The 15872-nt window shown below is 38.9% G+C and overlaps 1 protein-coding gene across 1 annotated transcript in view; it reads left to right on the top strand.

Annotated features, from left to right (window-relative positions):
* The window catches only part of LOC121874997 (integrator complex subunit 3-like), a 32541-nt gene extending 17004 nt beyond the window's left edge, over nt 1–15537 (top strand). The window contains exons 10-14 of the mRNA XM_042379354.1: nt 4828–4977; nt 7634–8121; nt 10020–10206; nt 10664–11141; nt 14555–15537. Of these exons, the coding sequence (XP_042235288.1) occupies nt 4828–4977; nt 7634–8121; nt 10020–10206; nt 10664–11141; nt 14555–14623 (1372 nt within the window). The 3' untranslated portion in view covers nt 14624–15537. The remainder of the gene's footprint in view (nt 1–4827; nt 4978–7633; nt 8122–10019; nt 10207–10663; nt 11142–14554) is intronic.
* Nucleotides 15538–15872: the final 335 nt, after the last annotated feature.

Genomic DNA, 15872 nt, shown 5'->3' with positions numbered 1-15872 from the left:
GAGCTGCCTCAGCTGACCCATGTAGCTAGTAGGTTTGTCTACTGGTTTTCCTTTCCCTACCCATTCCCTCTTGAGTAGATACCCACAAGGCAGTGTTACCTTTTCCCAGCTTGGCTGCCAATCACTCCAGCGTAGCAGTAGATAAATCCTTATAGTAAACCAGTGAAAATAGCAACTGCATATATACTGTACTGTATGATATTAAATAAAAAACTGTATATAGTATTATACTGTAATACAGTACTATACACATTTGGAAAATAAGAGTATGCAGAAAAAATTGAAGTGGTGATAAGATATGCACCATAATACTGTACTGGGTATAAGTGTACTGTACTGTACAAGTCACTATTACCAAATCTGATGGAATTGGTGCAAAAGTTGCTTTTGTAATGGGGATGAAGGGAGGGGGTGGCATGACAGATGTTGTCACTGGTTATACTATACTGGACAGACATATAGTTCATAGAGAGAGAATTTGTTTGTGTATGGGAGGGTGTAAGTGTACCTGTGTGGGATGATATGCCTCACTCCCTTCCCTTCTTCCTCATGCCCTATATAACTACGTAGTCATTTATATATTTTTTTCAGTGTTAATGTTTCAGTAAGAAATTGGTAGTAAAACAAACTGAAATGGTGCCATCATTGTGATGTGTTTGGAAGGGAGGGAGCAGTGATTGTCATAGAAGTCACTTATTATATAAACAGATGCTCACTGCTGGTGGAGAGAGATATATGTTTAGAACAGTGTGGGATGGTGTTTGTATGTGAGGTCTTCCCTGCACCCCTCTTCTTCTCTCCTTTTGGTGCCAGACATTTACTCACCCTCTCTTGCCACCACTTTTGTTCCCTCACTGTCAATATATTTAATGGTAATTGTTGTAAATAAAAGTGAAGTAAGGTGTTGGTCAATCAGGGTGTAATATGCATGTGTTTGAGAGAGAGAGGGAGTTTTGGTGTGTTCTGTTGGAAGTATGTATGGCTGTACTGGAGTGTGATGTACGTATGTGTGATGTGCTTCCCTTTTTCATTTCTTACACCCTGCCAGATGTATATACACTGTCGCCACATCCACTCACCTTTTGCTCACTTATGGTTAATGTTTTATTGGGAATATAGTAAAATACAGGTTGAACCTCTCTAATCTGGTAACCTTGGGTCTTGAGCAGAGCTTAATCTTAGAATTCTCCAGTTCATTGGAGTTATATCCCAGCAATAAGGTAAAATTTACTTGAAGAACCACAGTACAGTACTCAGTTAAGGTTAATCTTCCTTTGACTCATCAACTTTGGCATATTGTGCTTTATGTAATAGAATTGCTTATTTTTTTACCTTCTCTATTACAGTAGAGGTGGTCAAAATTTGAGACATGAATTTTTCAAAATGCCTACAGCAATTTCCAAATGAAGTCGGCAAAGTGCCATTGAGCGTCACCATTGTACTGTTCAAACATAAAAACCTGAGGGTTATGAGGTACAGTAGCTAAAACAAGTATCTGTGCAGGTGGGGGTCGATATGCTCCAAAATTTTACGTGTGACTAGTGATAGCCCTCATATACCAAAATTTATTGTCCATGGTCTCATATTGTTTCCCACAAAGTATGCACAGATAGTTGTTTTAGCTACTGTATATCTCAATGACTACATGTTCAGTTTGCTAAAACTTTCAAAGGTATGTCTTATATTAGTTATTGTGGCACCCAAGTAAGTTGCCATTATTATGTAAAAAAAAATAAATAAAAAAATTTCTTGTCTGAAACTTTTGGCAAACTTTGTAAAATATTGTTTATTCTATGGATGGTTCCTTTTTAACTTTGAGCCCAAAATTAGTTTTTGACACCCAGCTGAATGATGCGGATTCATAGGCCACTTGCATCCATTGTTTGTGAAAATTTTACACCTTATAATAGCCATTTCTGACCAATTAGCACACTAAATTAAAAAAAGCTGTGGGTCTGCCATCTTGTTTAGGACCAGCCCACCATCATTACTTCAGTTTCTACCCAGATCCCATTGAAGTGGACAGCCATAGGTTGGCTCTACCCAGGACTGCTTATTTATAGCAAAAAGATAAGTGTCCTACATACCCATGTTACAACACATCAGGGATTACTGGTAGGATCTTCCACAGTTGTTGGTGTTATCATTTAAGTAAGACTGTTACTAGGTCTTTCACTCATCATTTCATAAGGTTTGTTGATACTATTTATTGGCCTGACCTCAGTGGTGGTAGACCCTGGGATGGACTGACTTATGGACTCAGGAAAATAATAAGCTGGTTTAAGGGGCTTGTTGGATGTCCAGGCCTGGATGGAAAGCAGATAAACATGTTATATGTCCCCATAATTGTTTATGGGCATTTGGTTTGCTGAAGTTCAATTTTCATAATTAAGTTTGCCTTTTAGCTTGCTTGTATAACTTAAAGGGTGATTAATGAAGTTATTTTTCAATTGGTCTTAATTACACCCCTAACCTAGTTGTAACTCAGAGTTTCCCACCCATAAATTCGTATTATTTTGTTTGTGGGACCATAATACCATTAACAGCTACAGCCTGTTTGTCACCAGGAGACGTAAGCCTTGCCTGTGTATTAGAAAATGCACTCACTGACTCAGAAGCCTCTTATCTCAATACAGTAATGTGTTTATAATCAAAATGCTCATAGTTATTATGCATACTGTACATTGATATAATATGTGGTTTATATTTATTATTCAGTTTAACAGGAATTTTTTAGAAATAAGGGAATAATGCTTCCGCTCCTTTTAGTATGAATATGTTGAACTGTTCACTGAAAATCGTGTTTCTTTGATGTCTTTTTGTAGTGTGTTTACTTTGAATTTATTGTGCATTGTAAAATTTATGGATTTATTACACAGTAATATGAATTGTCTGAGGATGTGATAATTAATTTTGCACTTGAATGGGTTTCAATTATATTTAGATTAGAGCATTGGTTTACATACCAATTTTGAGAGAAATCTTTTGTTAATTGGATTCTTTATGCATCCTTTACATTTCAGAAATGTGTGGATATTGATCCCACGGAAATTAATGTGAATAATTTATTGGGAAATTTGTTTTTTTTTTTAGGCCCTGGTTTTCTGTCTTTTGAGCCACTTAATTTAACAGCTAAAAAGCCTAACTACCCCTTTATATTAAGGATATTGAATGTCTGGACTATGTGTACAATATATTGAACTTAGATCAAATAGATAGGCCCAGAACTCTGGAATTATTGCCAACAGGCTGTGTTTGGATTATTAATCAGTCATGTTAGCAATACAGGCACACTGCAGATTCTGAAAGAGCTGTGTTCTGAAAAACCATTTGTAAATAAAAAATGTAAATAAAGGCATATTTTCCCATTGACTTCCATTAAATAATGAGAGATGCGATTCCGCGGAAAAATATCCTCGTTTAAGGACATGAAATATATCATTGTTATTTGACAGCCAATTTCCACACAGCTGTGTGTGCTGTGTGGTCTCTTGCAGCCACTCTCATCAGGTTCTTAACTATGAGCTCATTTCTTACAAACTCTCTCCATGTTATTTAGAGTCATTCCTCAGCTGACCGCCCACAACAGCTAGCCACCATGATCATCTACACCCATTTTTACCACTCTTATGAAATTAAAACGATAAGCATTTAATAAAGATAAAAGTGCACATACTCGTATAATTATGTAAGTCGAGGTAATGATTTATTTATTGAGAGGTGTGTGCATGTTCACTGTCTCAAAGCTGTGCAACAACTGACTGTCATATGTAGAAAGTTCTCACATGTTGCTTGAATTTTGTTATGATATTTGTGTAAGTGTGGATGTTCTAAATATACAGGTCAAACTTTTCAGGATTGTAGCGTCACACATGAAGGGTTTAGAATACATTGTACAGTATACAGTATTGACCAGAATCAGTACAGGACACTCTCAGATGCCTGTGTCAGTATTGCAGTAGTTTCAAATGATGCAGTACAAGAAAAATCATAACTGAAGATTTTGTACAGGATAATATTTTCTCTTTTTTTGAAAATTTGTAAATCTGAATGTCTTTTATTTAAAATTTTGTTGCTCTCAAAAGCTCTCATAATATTTTCTCTTAAATTTCCTTAATTATTGCTTTGGTATCATTATAGTGGCATGGGAAGTAGTGAAGCCAGAAATTACTTGTAACCTGAGAGGTGGAGGGAATCCCTCACTTTTACACATGCCCCATTAAAGAGCCTTTCATCAGCTGTGTTGGACTGAGCCACGCTGCCCACCTTCAGTAGAAAATAAAAATTTTCTTAAAAAATGTAGGCACTTTATTCTCTCTTTGTCCCTGAAATAGATGTACAAGGTGTTTTAATTTGTTAAGAAAACATTGTAGCAAGTCTTACTTATGTTGGGAAATAAAAGATGAACATACCCTGTACACACACACACACACACACACACACACACACACACACAAAGGAGGTACTGATGCTTTACTTGGAATCTGGTTCTCATTAGATTTATTGCTTTCTCATTTTTGTACAATAATTTAGGGTTTTTTCTGATAATGTTTGGGGAACAGTAATTTTCGGGAGGGAAATTCTAAATTACTATGCTGTACAGTAATACATTTTCCTTGCCCTTAACTCCTGGCACCATCCACAGAATAGCAAAGCAGAAATGGAAGTTCAATACTGTATACAGTATATATTTCATGACTGTGAACTTGGAACCAGCAGAAATCATGGATTCACTATGGTGGTAAAATTTACTACAGTACCTGTAGTGACAAACAAGCCTGTCTGTTCAATTAATTTTTAATTATTTATTTTTTATTCTTGTTTCAGATGTGACTTCCTACAAAAGTTATGTGATTTGATATTTAGTGATGACCTACATCAGGAGGAGGCACTCAACTTGGCAACTTGCCTCTGTCACCTTTTGGCTGATGACTTAACACCGGGTACCTCTCTTCTGCCTCAGGATATTTCTGCCGAGTAAGTTCTGTTTATCTGTCTTCTACCCCCAGTCATCTCCCATTATTGTGTGGGATGGATGAAGCGAAACAAGCCTGAAGGAAAAGGGTGAAACGTTAAGAGAGAAGTTATTAAAAAAAATAAAAATAGAAAGCAACAGGATATGATTTAGAAGATGAATAATAAACCTCTACACATCCTTGCTCCTCATATCTATAACTTAAACATACAGTATGCAAAATTAAACCTTTGTGTTTTATGTTTTTAATAGGAGAGTACAGCATTATCATTTTAGTTCAACGAGGAAATGTGATCAGGTGTTAAAATTCAATTCTCAAATGTCTAAGATAATTTTTACAAGACATTAAACAACTGCAGGTTTTTCCATGCCAGTTTGTTACCTTTATCAGATCAAGAATGAAATCTAGCAGCCTATGCTGTGATCAACAGAATACAAAGACATTGTTTCTATTTGATACGTTTTTCGGTAAATAATGGGAATTTCATCAATTAAGATGCATCTTGAACGGGAGTTTGTACAGTACAAGTATGCTGATCATTTCTTACCATCTTGTACCTAGTGGGAAGAACTTGTTAAAGAATCTTAGAAATAGGAATTGAACAGAAGTACAGTCTCTCCTCGACTTATGACGGGGTTCCGAACCGACGACCAGGTCGCAAGTCGAATTGGTCATAAGTCGAAAATGCAAAAATAATACATAGAAATTCTAAAATGAAATACTGTACAGTAAAAGTAATCAATAATGAAAAATTAATAAAGTGTTACTGTGCACTTAACTTTAATGTAGTCAGCTGAATGCACACGGGGCCTCAATAATTTTTTAATTAAACATGGAGACTACATTAATTGGATGAAGCAGAGGAGGAGACAGGGCTGGGTGAGTCTTCAATTTTGCTTTCTTCAGGCAGGCTAACAGTGGGGGACTTCTTAAAATATATGTCCAATTTAGACTGCACAGTTTGCCTTTTCTTTTCATTGTAAATCTCCCTGTAGGAAACAAGTGCATCTTGGATCTGTCTGTCAACTTTTGCAAAACGCTCAACATTTTGATCTATTTCTTCAAACATTTGCATCCCCTTATTAATAGTAGCAAATGCCTCTGCCTTGTCCTTCAAAATTGTTGATATCATCGAGTGCAAGAAGCCAAGGTTGCGTGAAATGTTTGCTACCATTTTTCCATTTTCATATAAATTTACTTATTTTTTGTTCCCCACAATTATTTACATGTATTTACCAGCTATAACGTAAAAGTATCAAGCAAGAATCAAACTTCCATGAGTGTCCAAATAGTATTTTATTAATTTTTGACGATTAAATAAACGTACTAAAATTAAAGAAATTTGTTATCAACGTTAAAATTAACAATATAAATATGATTATAAGCATAAATAATTAAACAAATTATATCAGTTATTTATTACCAAAAAACATCTGTCCCACGCCCAAATCAAGCTAAAAAATTATGAAGGTAAAACACCATTTCATGCAGCTTTAAAAGAAACCCCGACAAAATTGAAAATTGTTATGAAGTTTGTTAGAAGTGCTAATTAACTCCCTAACAATAAAGTAGTTGTATCTAAAAATGTTGATAATCTTTGTATTTATAGATAAAATGATTTTATTAGTAGAAAATTTTGTAAATAGTATGCATTATTATTTTAATTTTCATCTCAAAAGTAGTTAACTGTCTCCTTTTCTTATCAGCACCACGAGAACTCTCACTTTTATGCTTGCCAGCCATTTTAAAGGGAATTAGAAACAAAAATTTTGTCAGTACACAGTGCGATCACTAACAACAACGACGGCCAAACACCAACTGAGCGGGCTACTGCGTGGATGCTTTACATCACGAGGCAGCCCAGCCTACGCTGTCGTATGGGACGGAAACGTTTTGGTACTAGAAAATACGTAATTTGAAAAATATTTTATACAGCTACGGCGGTCGTATGTCCGGGTTGTTGTAAGTCGAGTAGGTCGTAAGGAGTACCTGTATTTAGAATTTAGGAAAGACTGGAGGTCATTTACCATTCAAATTTAGATAACGTATTGCCTTACTAATTTGACTTTTTGCATTGCTAGTTTTGAGTATAGAAATGACCAGGTCATGTTTTTATGTACTGTATGTTTTAATATCTTTGACCATCTATAGAGGTGTGTCTGCTTGAGGTCAATATGAATTGAAAAATTCCATTGAATTAACTGAAATTGAAATTTATTTAACTTGTTGCTAGTATTGCAGCCAATTAGGACTTAAGTCTATGTAACTGATCTACCAGTGGACAGTCATATTTCACCTTTAAAATAACCCTTTAAAATTCCCTATTTACATTTTTTTCTTACCAATTTACTTGTTTTTGAAGTGTGTGATGTAAATGAATTGTGTAGGTTTGTGTACAGAACTTTTCTTAATACTTTACTGTATATCATAACAGTAAGTTAAGCAGTGTTTTGTGAGCTAACATTGAAATGTCATTAATCTTGAAGTAAGCTATAAAAAATGGTGTAGATAATTTTTGTGCAGGTTTATTTATCATTACAGTAATTTATTTGTCAATACTGATATACCAGATATACCAGAAGGGTATATGATTTTCTCAGGCTTAAGGCAGGGCTTTGCATTAAAAGTACATATAATAGTATTTGCAAACATTACAGGAGTATTCAAGAGAGCTTAGGGCGTCCTCTGTACGTCCTCTTTGACAACCTCATCACCCTACCGGAGGACGATCGCCGGAGACAACCTCTGCTACTACTTTTAGTGGAGATGCACAAGATCACCCTTCATGTGGGCTACCACTTTTTATATTTTCTCAAGGCTTCTAACATTAAGACAGAGAAAGTTCAAGAAAATAATGAGTGCTCCATCCTTACCTACCGTGACTTGTGCAAGGCTGCAGGACAGAAGGATTTTTCTGGTTTTATCATTAAGGATTTGCGGCTGTGTAGTGAAGATGACCCTCGAGTGTTAAGTTGGATTATTCCCGATATATACAACAGTTTTCCCAAACAGACAAGGGGTAATGCAGAACTATTACAATTGGTGTTAGAACGATTAGATTCATCCCAACTACATGATTTGGTTTGCATGGTACTCCAGGGGTCTTTGCAAATGTTTGACAACAGCTCCTTCGCAGCGATATTGGGTAAGTTTTCAGTCTTTTTGACTCTGTGAAACTCATATTACAGCAAAACCTCTAATTTAGATTTAAAATTATATAAACAAAATCATAAAGTTTGAAATTTTCCTGATACTCAAACATTGTTGGAATTAGGCTGAACATTGCAAATCTCTACATGTCAACTGGGTGTGCTTTTTCCATCATCCCATATGAGACTAGCTCATAGATATATGGTTCCAAGAGATGAATGCTGCATAGCATATGTGTGTGTGTCATTGTAATAATAATTAATACAGGAGGAACCCCGACTTACGAACATTCGCCGATACAAATGGGGTTAAACTTGGAATTAACAGTATTTTATTTACCTGATCACTTATTTTTTGCTTACATTTATTTTTCTGTATCTTGTCATTCTATTTCTTCTTTTGTCTTAAATTATTTTAGATGTATATAAGGACTTAGACTATGATATAGTGGGATTTTGAACATTGTTTTGTAAGTGCAGTATGCATATAGCATGTGTTCCTACTTACGTATTAATCCGACTTAAGAACTTCCTCACGAACGGAACCCATTTGTAACCCGGGGACCCCCTGTATTCTATTGAGAGCCAAAGGCTGAAAATACACAGTGATCAGAAATAATATAAATTACATAAGGTGAAATTGGGGAATAGATTTTTTTAATAAGAGCTTTTAGTGCAAAAAGGGAGGGAACATAGGTGATCATATAAGTTAACTAGGCTCTTGTTATTTTCACAGTGGTTGGGAAGGGGCAAGTTTTGTAGCCCTGATACCTTCAGCTATGGTGTCAGACAGCTGCACATGGAAGAGGATATGTTAGTGAGAATGGTGCAACATCACTTTCTCGTACTGATAGCTGGGAGCCTTGATCAGAGGGAGTTGAGAGGGCCATTGTACTGAGTGCCTCTTGATAGGTAGATTTTAGTAGTGCTACAGCACTGTTGTTCAGGGATCAATTGTCTTGCTTCATAGCACTCAAGGGTGCAGTTGGGATCATTAAAATAATGATGTGTGACTTTAATAGCAATCCTTGGCTGTACCTGATTCACACTAACTTCACACCCGTCATGTGTTGTTGACGACCCTAGTCCCACATGGTGTTGGATGCAGTTTAGTCCCACATGGTGTTGGTGGCAGTTTAGTTCCACATGGTGCATGTGACAGTTCTAGCTCCCACTTGGAGTTGGCTGGGGTCTTGCACATTGGTGTGAAACTGATGTTATCCCCAACCCTCATCTGTACTGTACCACTAAGCACTAATTCATCAGGTGTATCCACTATTTCCATTCTTTTTTAATTGAAACTGTCATTAGTGTCTTGGTGTAGAGGAGGGGTTGTGCAATGCTGAGCACTCAGCCTAACATCCTCAGTTAGTTAAGGCTGACTCATGAAAAACTTAGTAAATGACTGTGCTGGCCTCGCCAGCTTGCCACAGACCATGATATTTTGAGCATCTCTCCAGTATAAAAATACTACCTAATTAATTTGCTGTGCAGTACCAAACTATGTTTCTTTTTTCATAGCTGCAGTACATTGGGGTATATTATATGTTGTTAGGAGGCATGTTAGCATTGATTTGTGAATTTTGTGGTGTTGTGTTTTCATACTAATGAACAGGAAATATATATAATTTTATCCCTTCACTCTCATAGTTGTATATTAGATAGCCATGATGTCCATTCATTTGTCTATGACATAGTCTTTTTTAATGCCATAACTTTACCAATATCAATCAGACTTCAACCAGAATAATATGATATATGTGAGGAATTATGTTGGAGACTACTTTTGTATCTTGTGTGCATCACCGTTTTTGTTTGTAACTTAGATAGCTTTATCACAGACACTATTCATTTTAATGATTAAAGGAATGAAGATTGTAATGTGATTTTTCAGAAAAGAGCTTGCAATGGGAGACAGTAGAACAGCTATTTCTTTGGCAACTTGCAAAAGCCCATGAGATTCCTGTGGATTGTTGTTTGTCTGTGATGCCCAAGCTCAAGTTTACCTCACATTCTGCCACTGTAACCAACACTCATGGAGAGGCTCTTTCCAACATCCTAATGATGCTCCGGAGAGAATCGTAAGTGGAATGTCAGTTTGGTAATTAATATTTTAGAGAATACAAAAATCATTGCTTTATGTTTGATATCTACATTGTACTTTAATTTTATTCTGCTTGTAGAAATTGATGTAGTGTAAGATGTCAGCAGTAGTACAATTCATATCTTAAATTCTTATAAATATAGAAGTAGAACATGAATCGCTGAAGTTTTTTTTTGATAGCTAAGGCTTAGGTACTGCCATGGGTTTATTCCATGGCTCTTACTGTTCATGTCTTTTAGGTAGAGTATTCTCATGAAATATAACACAGCAACTCAAAATTAACAGATGCAGGTCACCGTGAGAGGGAAAAATAAGAGCATTAAGGTTGGTAGAGGATAAGAACCATAGTGAAAAATTAGGTTGTATTGTTTCATAGAATTTGAAAATTTTCTGGAAGTGAGAAAGATATTGCCATAACAGTTTTATCTCTCCAGCCCATCCGAAATTCTTCTGAGAACGTTGCTTCTACGAGAGTTTAGAGTGGAGGATCCAACGGTAGCCACCATCTTGCAGTATTGGGTGCAGCGATATGAGGATAAGATGGCCAAGCTCATCAACGACGTAGTCAACAACAAACCACAGCCATCACCAAATAAACGTAAACGGAACACAACTACAAAAACCAGTGCAGTGCCATTGGACCAAGTGTTGTCACACCTTAACCACTTGAGGACAGCTTGTGGTCAAATAACATTTTTTGCATTAGAAACAATGCAAGACGCTCTACAAACTGCTCAAAATCAGTGCAGTGAAACTCAGAAGAAAAAATATTGTGACCTCTTTGCCCTCATTGAGGAAGAAGAGGAAGAAGAACCAGCACCTGAACCTCAAAGAAAAACCAAGTCCAATCGAGGCAGAAAACCAAAGGGTCGGAAAAAACAGGAATCAGAAAGTGAAGAAGAGAGTAGTGAGGTGAGTAAGAACTGGACGAGAATTTTTATTAAATTAAAGGAATCAGATATTTAATATAATGTGAAAGAGTATATTCCAAATCAGTTGTATATACAGTACGCCCCGGTGTAATGGGCTAATTGGGGGTAAGGACAGTCCATTATATCCGGGTCCAGAATTATAAGGGACTCGGTCTGTTATTTACCAACATAGTCCAAAGTGACCACTTGGGTCACTTTTTACCACCAACATTCACCATCACCAGTCACTACCACCACCAACATTCACCATCACCACCAACAACACTCATCACCACCACCAACACTCATCACCACCACCAACACTCATCACCAACACTTACCACCACCAGTAACACTTACCACCACCACCAACACTCATCACCACCACCAACACTCACCACAACCACCAACACTCACCACAACCACTTACCACCAACACTCATCACCACCACTTACCAACACTTACCAACACTCACCAATACTTACCACCAACACTCACCAATACTTACCACCACCACCACTAGCACTCACCACCACCACTCACCACCACTAACACTCACACACCACTAACACTCACCACCACTCACCACCACCACCTAACACTCACCACCACTAACACTCACCACCACTAACCACCACAACCTCACCACCACTAACACTCACCACCACTAACACCACCACCAACACCACCCACCACCAACACTCCACCACCACCACTACCACCACCAACCACCACCACCACTCCACCACCACCACTCACCACCACTAACACTCACCACCACCACACCCACCACCACCACACTCACCACCACTAACACTCACCACCACTAACACTCACCACCACCAACACTCCACCACCACACCAACACCCACCAACACTCACCACCACCCACCACCACCACCAACCACCACCACCACCACCACCACTCACCACCACCACCAACACTCACCACCACCACACTCACCACCACTAACACTCACCACCACTAACACCACCATCACCACCACACCACCAACACTCACCACCACCACTCACCACCACCAACACTCACCACCAACACTCACCACCACCAACACTCACCACCACCACCACACCACCACCACCAACCAACCTCCACCACCACCAACACTCACCACTAACACTCACCACCACTAACACTCCCACCACCACCAACACTCACCACCACCACCAACACTCCACCACCACCAACACTCACCACCACCAACACTCACCACCACCACCAACCTCCCACCACCACCACCAACACTCACACCACCACCCACCACCACCACTCACCACCACCCCAACACCACCACCACCAACACCACCACCACCACCACCACCACCAACACCACCACCACCACACTCACCACCACCAACACCACCACCACCACCAACCTCACCACCACCACCACTCACCACCACCACTTACCACCAACACTCACCACCACCACACCACCAACACTCACCACCACCACACTCACCACCACCACCAACACCACCAACACTCACACCACCACCACCAACACCACTCCACCACCACACCACCACCACCAACCACCACCAACACTTACCACCAACACTCACCACCACCAACACTCACCACCACCAACACTCACCACCACTCACCACCACCACCACCACCACCACCACCACCACCACCACCACCACCAACACTCACCACCACCACCAACACTCACCACCACCAACACCACCACCACCACCACCACACCACCACCACCACCACCACCACCACCACCTCACCACCACCAACACTCACCACCACTTACCACCAACACTCACCACCACCACCAACTCTTACCACCAACACTCACCACCATTAACACTCACCACCACTAACACTTACCACCACCAACACTCCCCACCACCAACACTCCCACCACCACCAACACTCACCACCACACTCACCACCACTAACCACTCACCACCACCACCACTCACCACCACCAACACTCACCACCACCAACACTCACCACCACCAACACTCACCACCACCAACACTCACCACCACCAACACTCACCACCACTAACACTTACCACCACCACCACTCACCACCTCCAAAACTTCAAACCCTGACAATGGGTGACCTGACATTGCATCAGAAAGTCAGTACTGTAATATGAAATCACTAATCCCTGACCTCACCTCCGCTGCAAATGAGAGAAGCGTATATATACAATTGGTGACCTGACATTGCATCAGGTCAGGTCAGTAACATGACCCACTAATCATCTACCCACCTCCTTTTCAAGTGTTAAGATGGTAAAAAGTAATTACAGTTATGTATCACATTCAGCAGAGTGGACAGTATAGTACAGTAGAAGTATACATTATTTTGTTGACAGTATTTACAATATATTGTAGGTGTACAGTGGTGTTTGTGTAAATAAATGAAGCTCAGTGCGAGGTACCTCATTTAGACTGGAAAATTTTCCCCAGTGCAGAGTTGAAAATTCCATTGTTATCGCCGTGACAGCTCCATTCACACCTTGTACGCCTGATCATATAGAATTTTTTTTTTTTTTTAACCAAACTTTTAGATAAACTATTAAGGATTATTTGGGTAAAAAATATTATATCTAACTAATTACAACTGATTTTTTTACTCTGGTATCAACATTTCTTACGGTTTTCATAAAAGAGTCGAGTCCCCATCATTATATCGTGTCAAAATATTTTGTATAAGGATCGTTTATTGGTATAAAATTCATCTCTATTAGACAAATGATGTGATGGATGTGTGGATGATGTGAATAAAATTTTATTCACTTTTTTGCTAACCGTAAATATTTTAGCTCGTGCTCTCGGTCTAAATGTAATGGGAGAGTGTTTGTTTGCTGCAAGATGAGATGCGCAGTTTAGACTCTCCTAAACTCGGAAAACTTTCCCCAGCACCCAGAATGTCTCTGGGGATGTGGCTAGTGTCTTTCTGTGCAAGAAGTGTAGTTTAGACTCGGAACTTTTTCGTAATATACTGTACTGTATACCCGGAAATATTCTGGAGAGGTGGGATATTTCTGAGTTTGAGAGTCGTCTTGTTACCTGGAAATCACATATCACAATTTCTGTTCTAAACATCAAAAGTCTAGGTTATTGATCAGATTTTGGAACAGGTGTTTTATATAATACTTGAGTACTGTACACTGGTTCCACAGATAATGTGGGCATAGTGAAAGCCATTGTGGAAACAGAAATGTTCAAATGATTTTAAACACAATGTAAGAATGGTCATGCCACTCCTTTTTTTTCAGAATACATCTTTTCTGTTTCCTGAAAATATAAGTATAATTAAACTCCTTGTAGCTTTTAAAGATAGCAAGTTTAAATTGGTGTAACTAATAGAAGATTGAATTATTATGTGTTAATACTTTTCTTTTTATTCTACTTTTAGGAAGAAGATGTGAAGAAGCCATCCAGAAAGCGGAAAAAAAATAACCAGGTTGGGTCAGACAGCGACTAGCCATGGCCACCATGGTTTTAGCTGAAATCAGTATAGGACTGATTAAAGTCCTAACAGGACCAGCAAAGTTGATGCAGGACTGGCTAAGTCACTGTGATATTGGCTCAGTCATCGGCTAAGTCACTGTGGTACTGACTTAAGTTACTGTGCACTGCCAAGTCATTGTGGCATTGGCCAAAACACTTTGATACTGACTCAGTGACTTTTTGTACTAGTAAGTCACTATATTACTGGCTAAATTGCTGGTGCTGGTCAAGTCACTGTTGTCCTGGCTGAAGCATTATGGTACTGGCCATGTCACTGTGGTACTGGCTAAGTTTCTAGCACTGGCCAAATTACTGTGGGACTGGCCATGTCATTGGTACTGACTGAGTCATTGTGGTACTGGTTAAGTCACTGTGGTACTAGCTAAGTCACTGGTATATACTAAGTCACTGTGTTACTGGCCATGTCACTGGTACTGACCAAGTCACTGTGATACTGGCTAAGGCACTGACATTGGCTGAGTCACTGTGGTACTGGCCATGTCACTGGTACTGACAGAGTCACTGGTACTGGCTTAAGTCACTGGTACTGGCTAAGTCACTGTGGTAAGAGCTAAGGTCATTACGGGACTAAAGCCTCCGGGAACAAAACCCAGCACTCTTCATCTGTGATGTGATATAGTGGTAGCCTTAATTTTCTTTTAATTTTGTTTTCTTTTTACAATGCGTCAAGTGAGAGGCGATGCATTAATTTCTTCGTTGAGAGACTCATTTGTTGTCTCCAGTGTTAATTTCCCCTTAACTGAGCTGTGGACTCCGGAAAACTTTCCTCAGGCAAAGTAGACAGATTTTAAGGATATTGTTAAACAATTTCCTCATGAATGTACTCTAGTTTGTGAGACAGTATCGGCATGTGTGTGTGATGAATGACCGTTGCTTTGTTTACGAAAGTGATTATGGGGATTACTAGGGGAAAAAAGCACATTAAGGAATCTGCATATCAAGAGTGATACTGAAAAGCCAATTGAAAAAATAACAAACCAATAGATACATTACCTCTCCAGCCAAAGATGTCTGATGCAAAAGTATTGATGATGATCTTAGATAATCAAGGCTTATGTCTCCCTCAAGGTGTATTCAGCTGCCAAGTCACATCAGTGTGTTGAAAACAGGACTAAGGAGATTGGAAATGTCAAATCAGTTGTGACCATTTTTTGAAACACATTTCTCTTAAAGAGAAACACAGTAAAAGAAATTCCTAAAGA

The sequence above is a fragment of the Homarus americanus genome, unplaced genomic scaffold, assembly GCF_018991925.1.
Source record: "Homarus americanus isolate GMGI-L3 unplaced genomic scaffold, GMGI_Hamer_2.0 scaffold13381, whole genome shotgun sequence".
In the NCBI taxonomy this organism is placed as follows: Eukaryota; Metazoa; Arthropoda; class Malacostraca; order Decapoda; family Nephropidae; genus Homarus; species Homarus americanus.
This window is presented reverse-complemented; position numbering and strand designations above follow the sequence as displayed.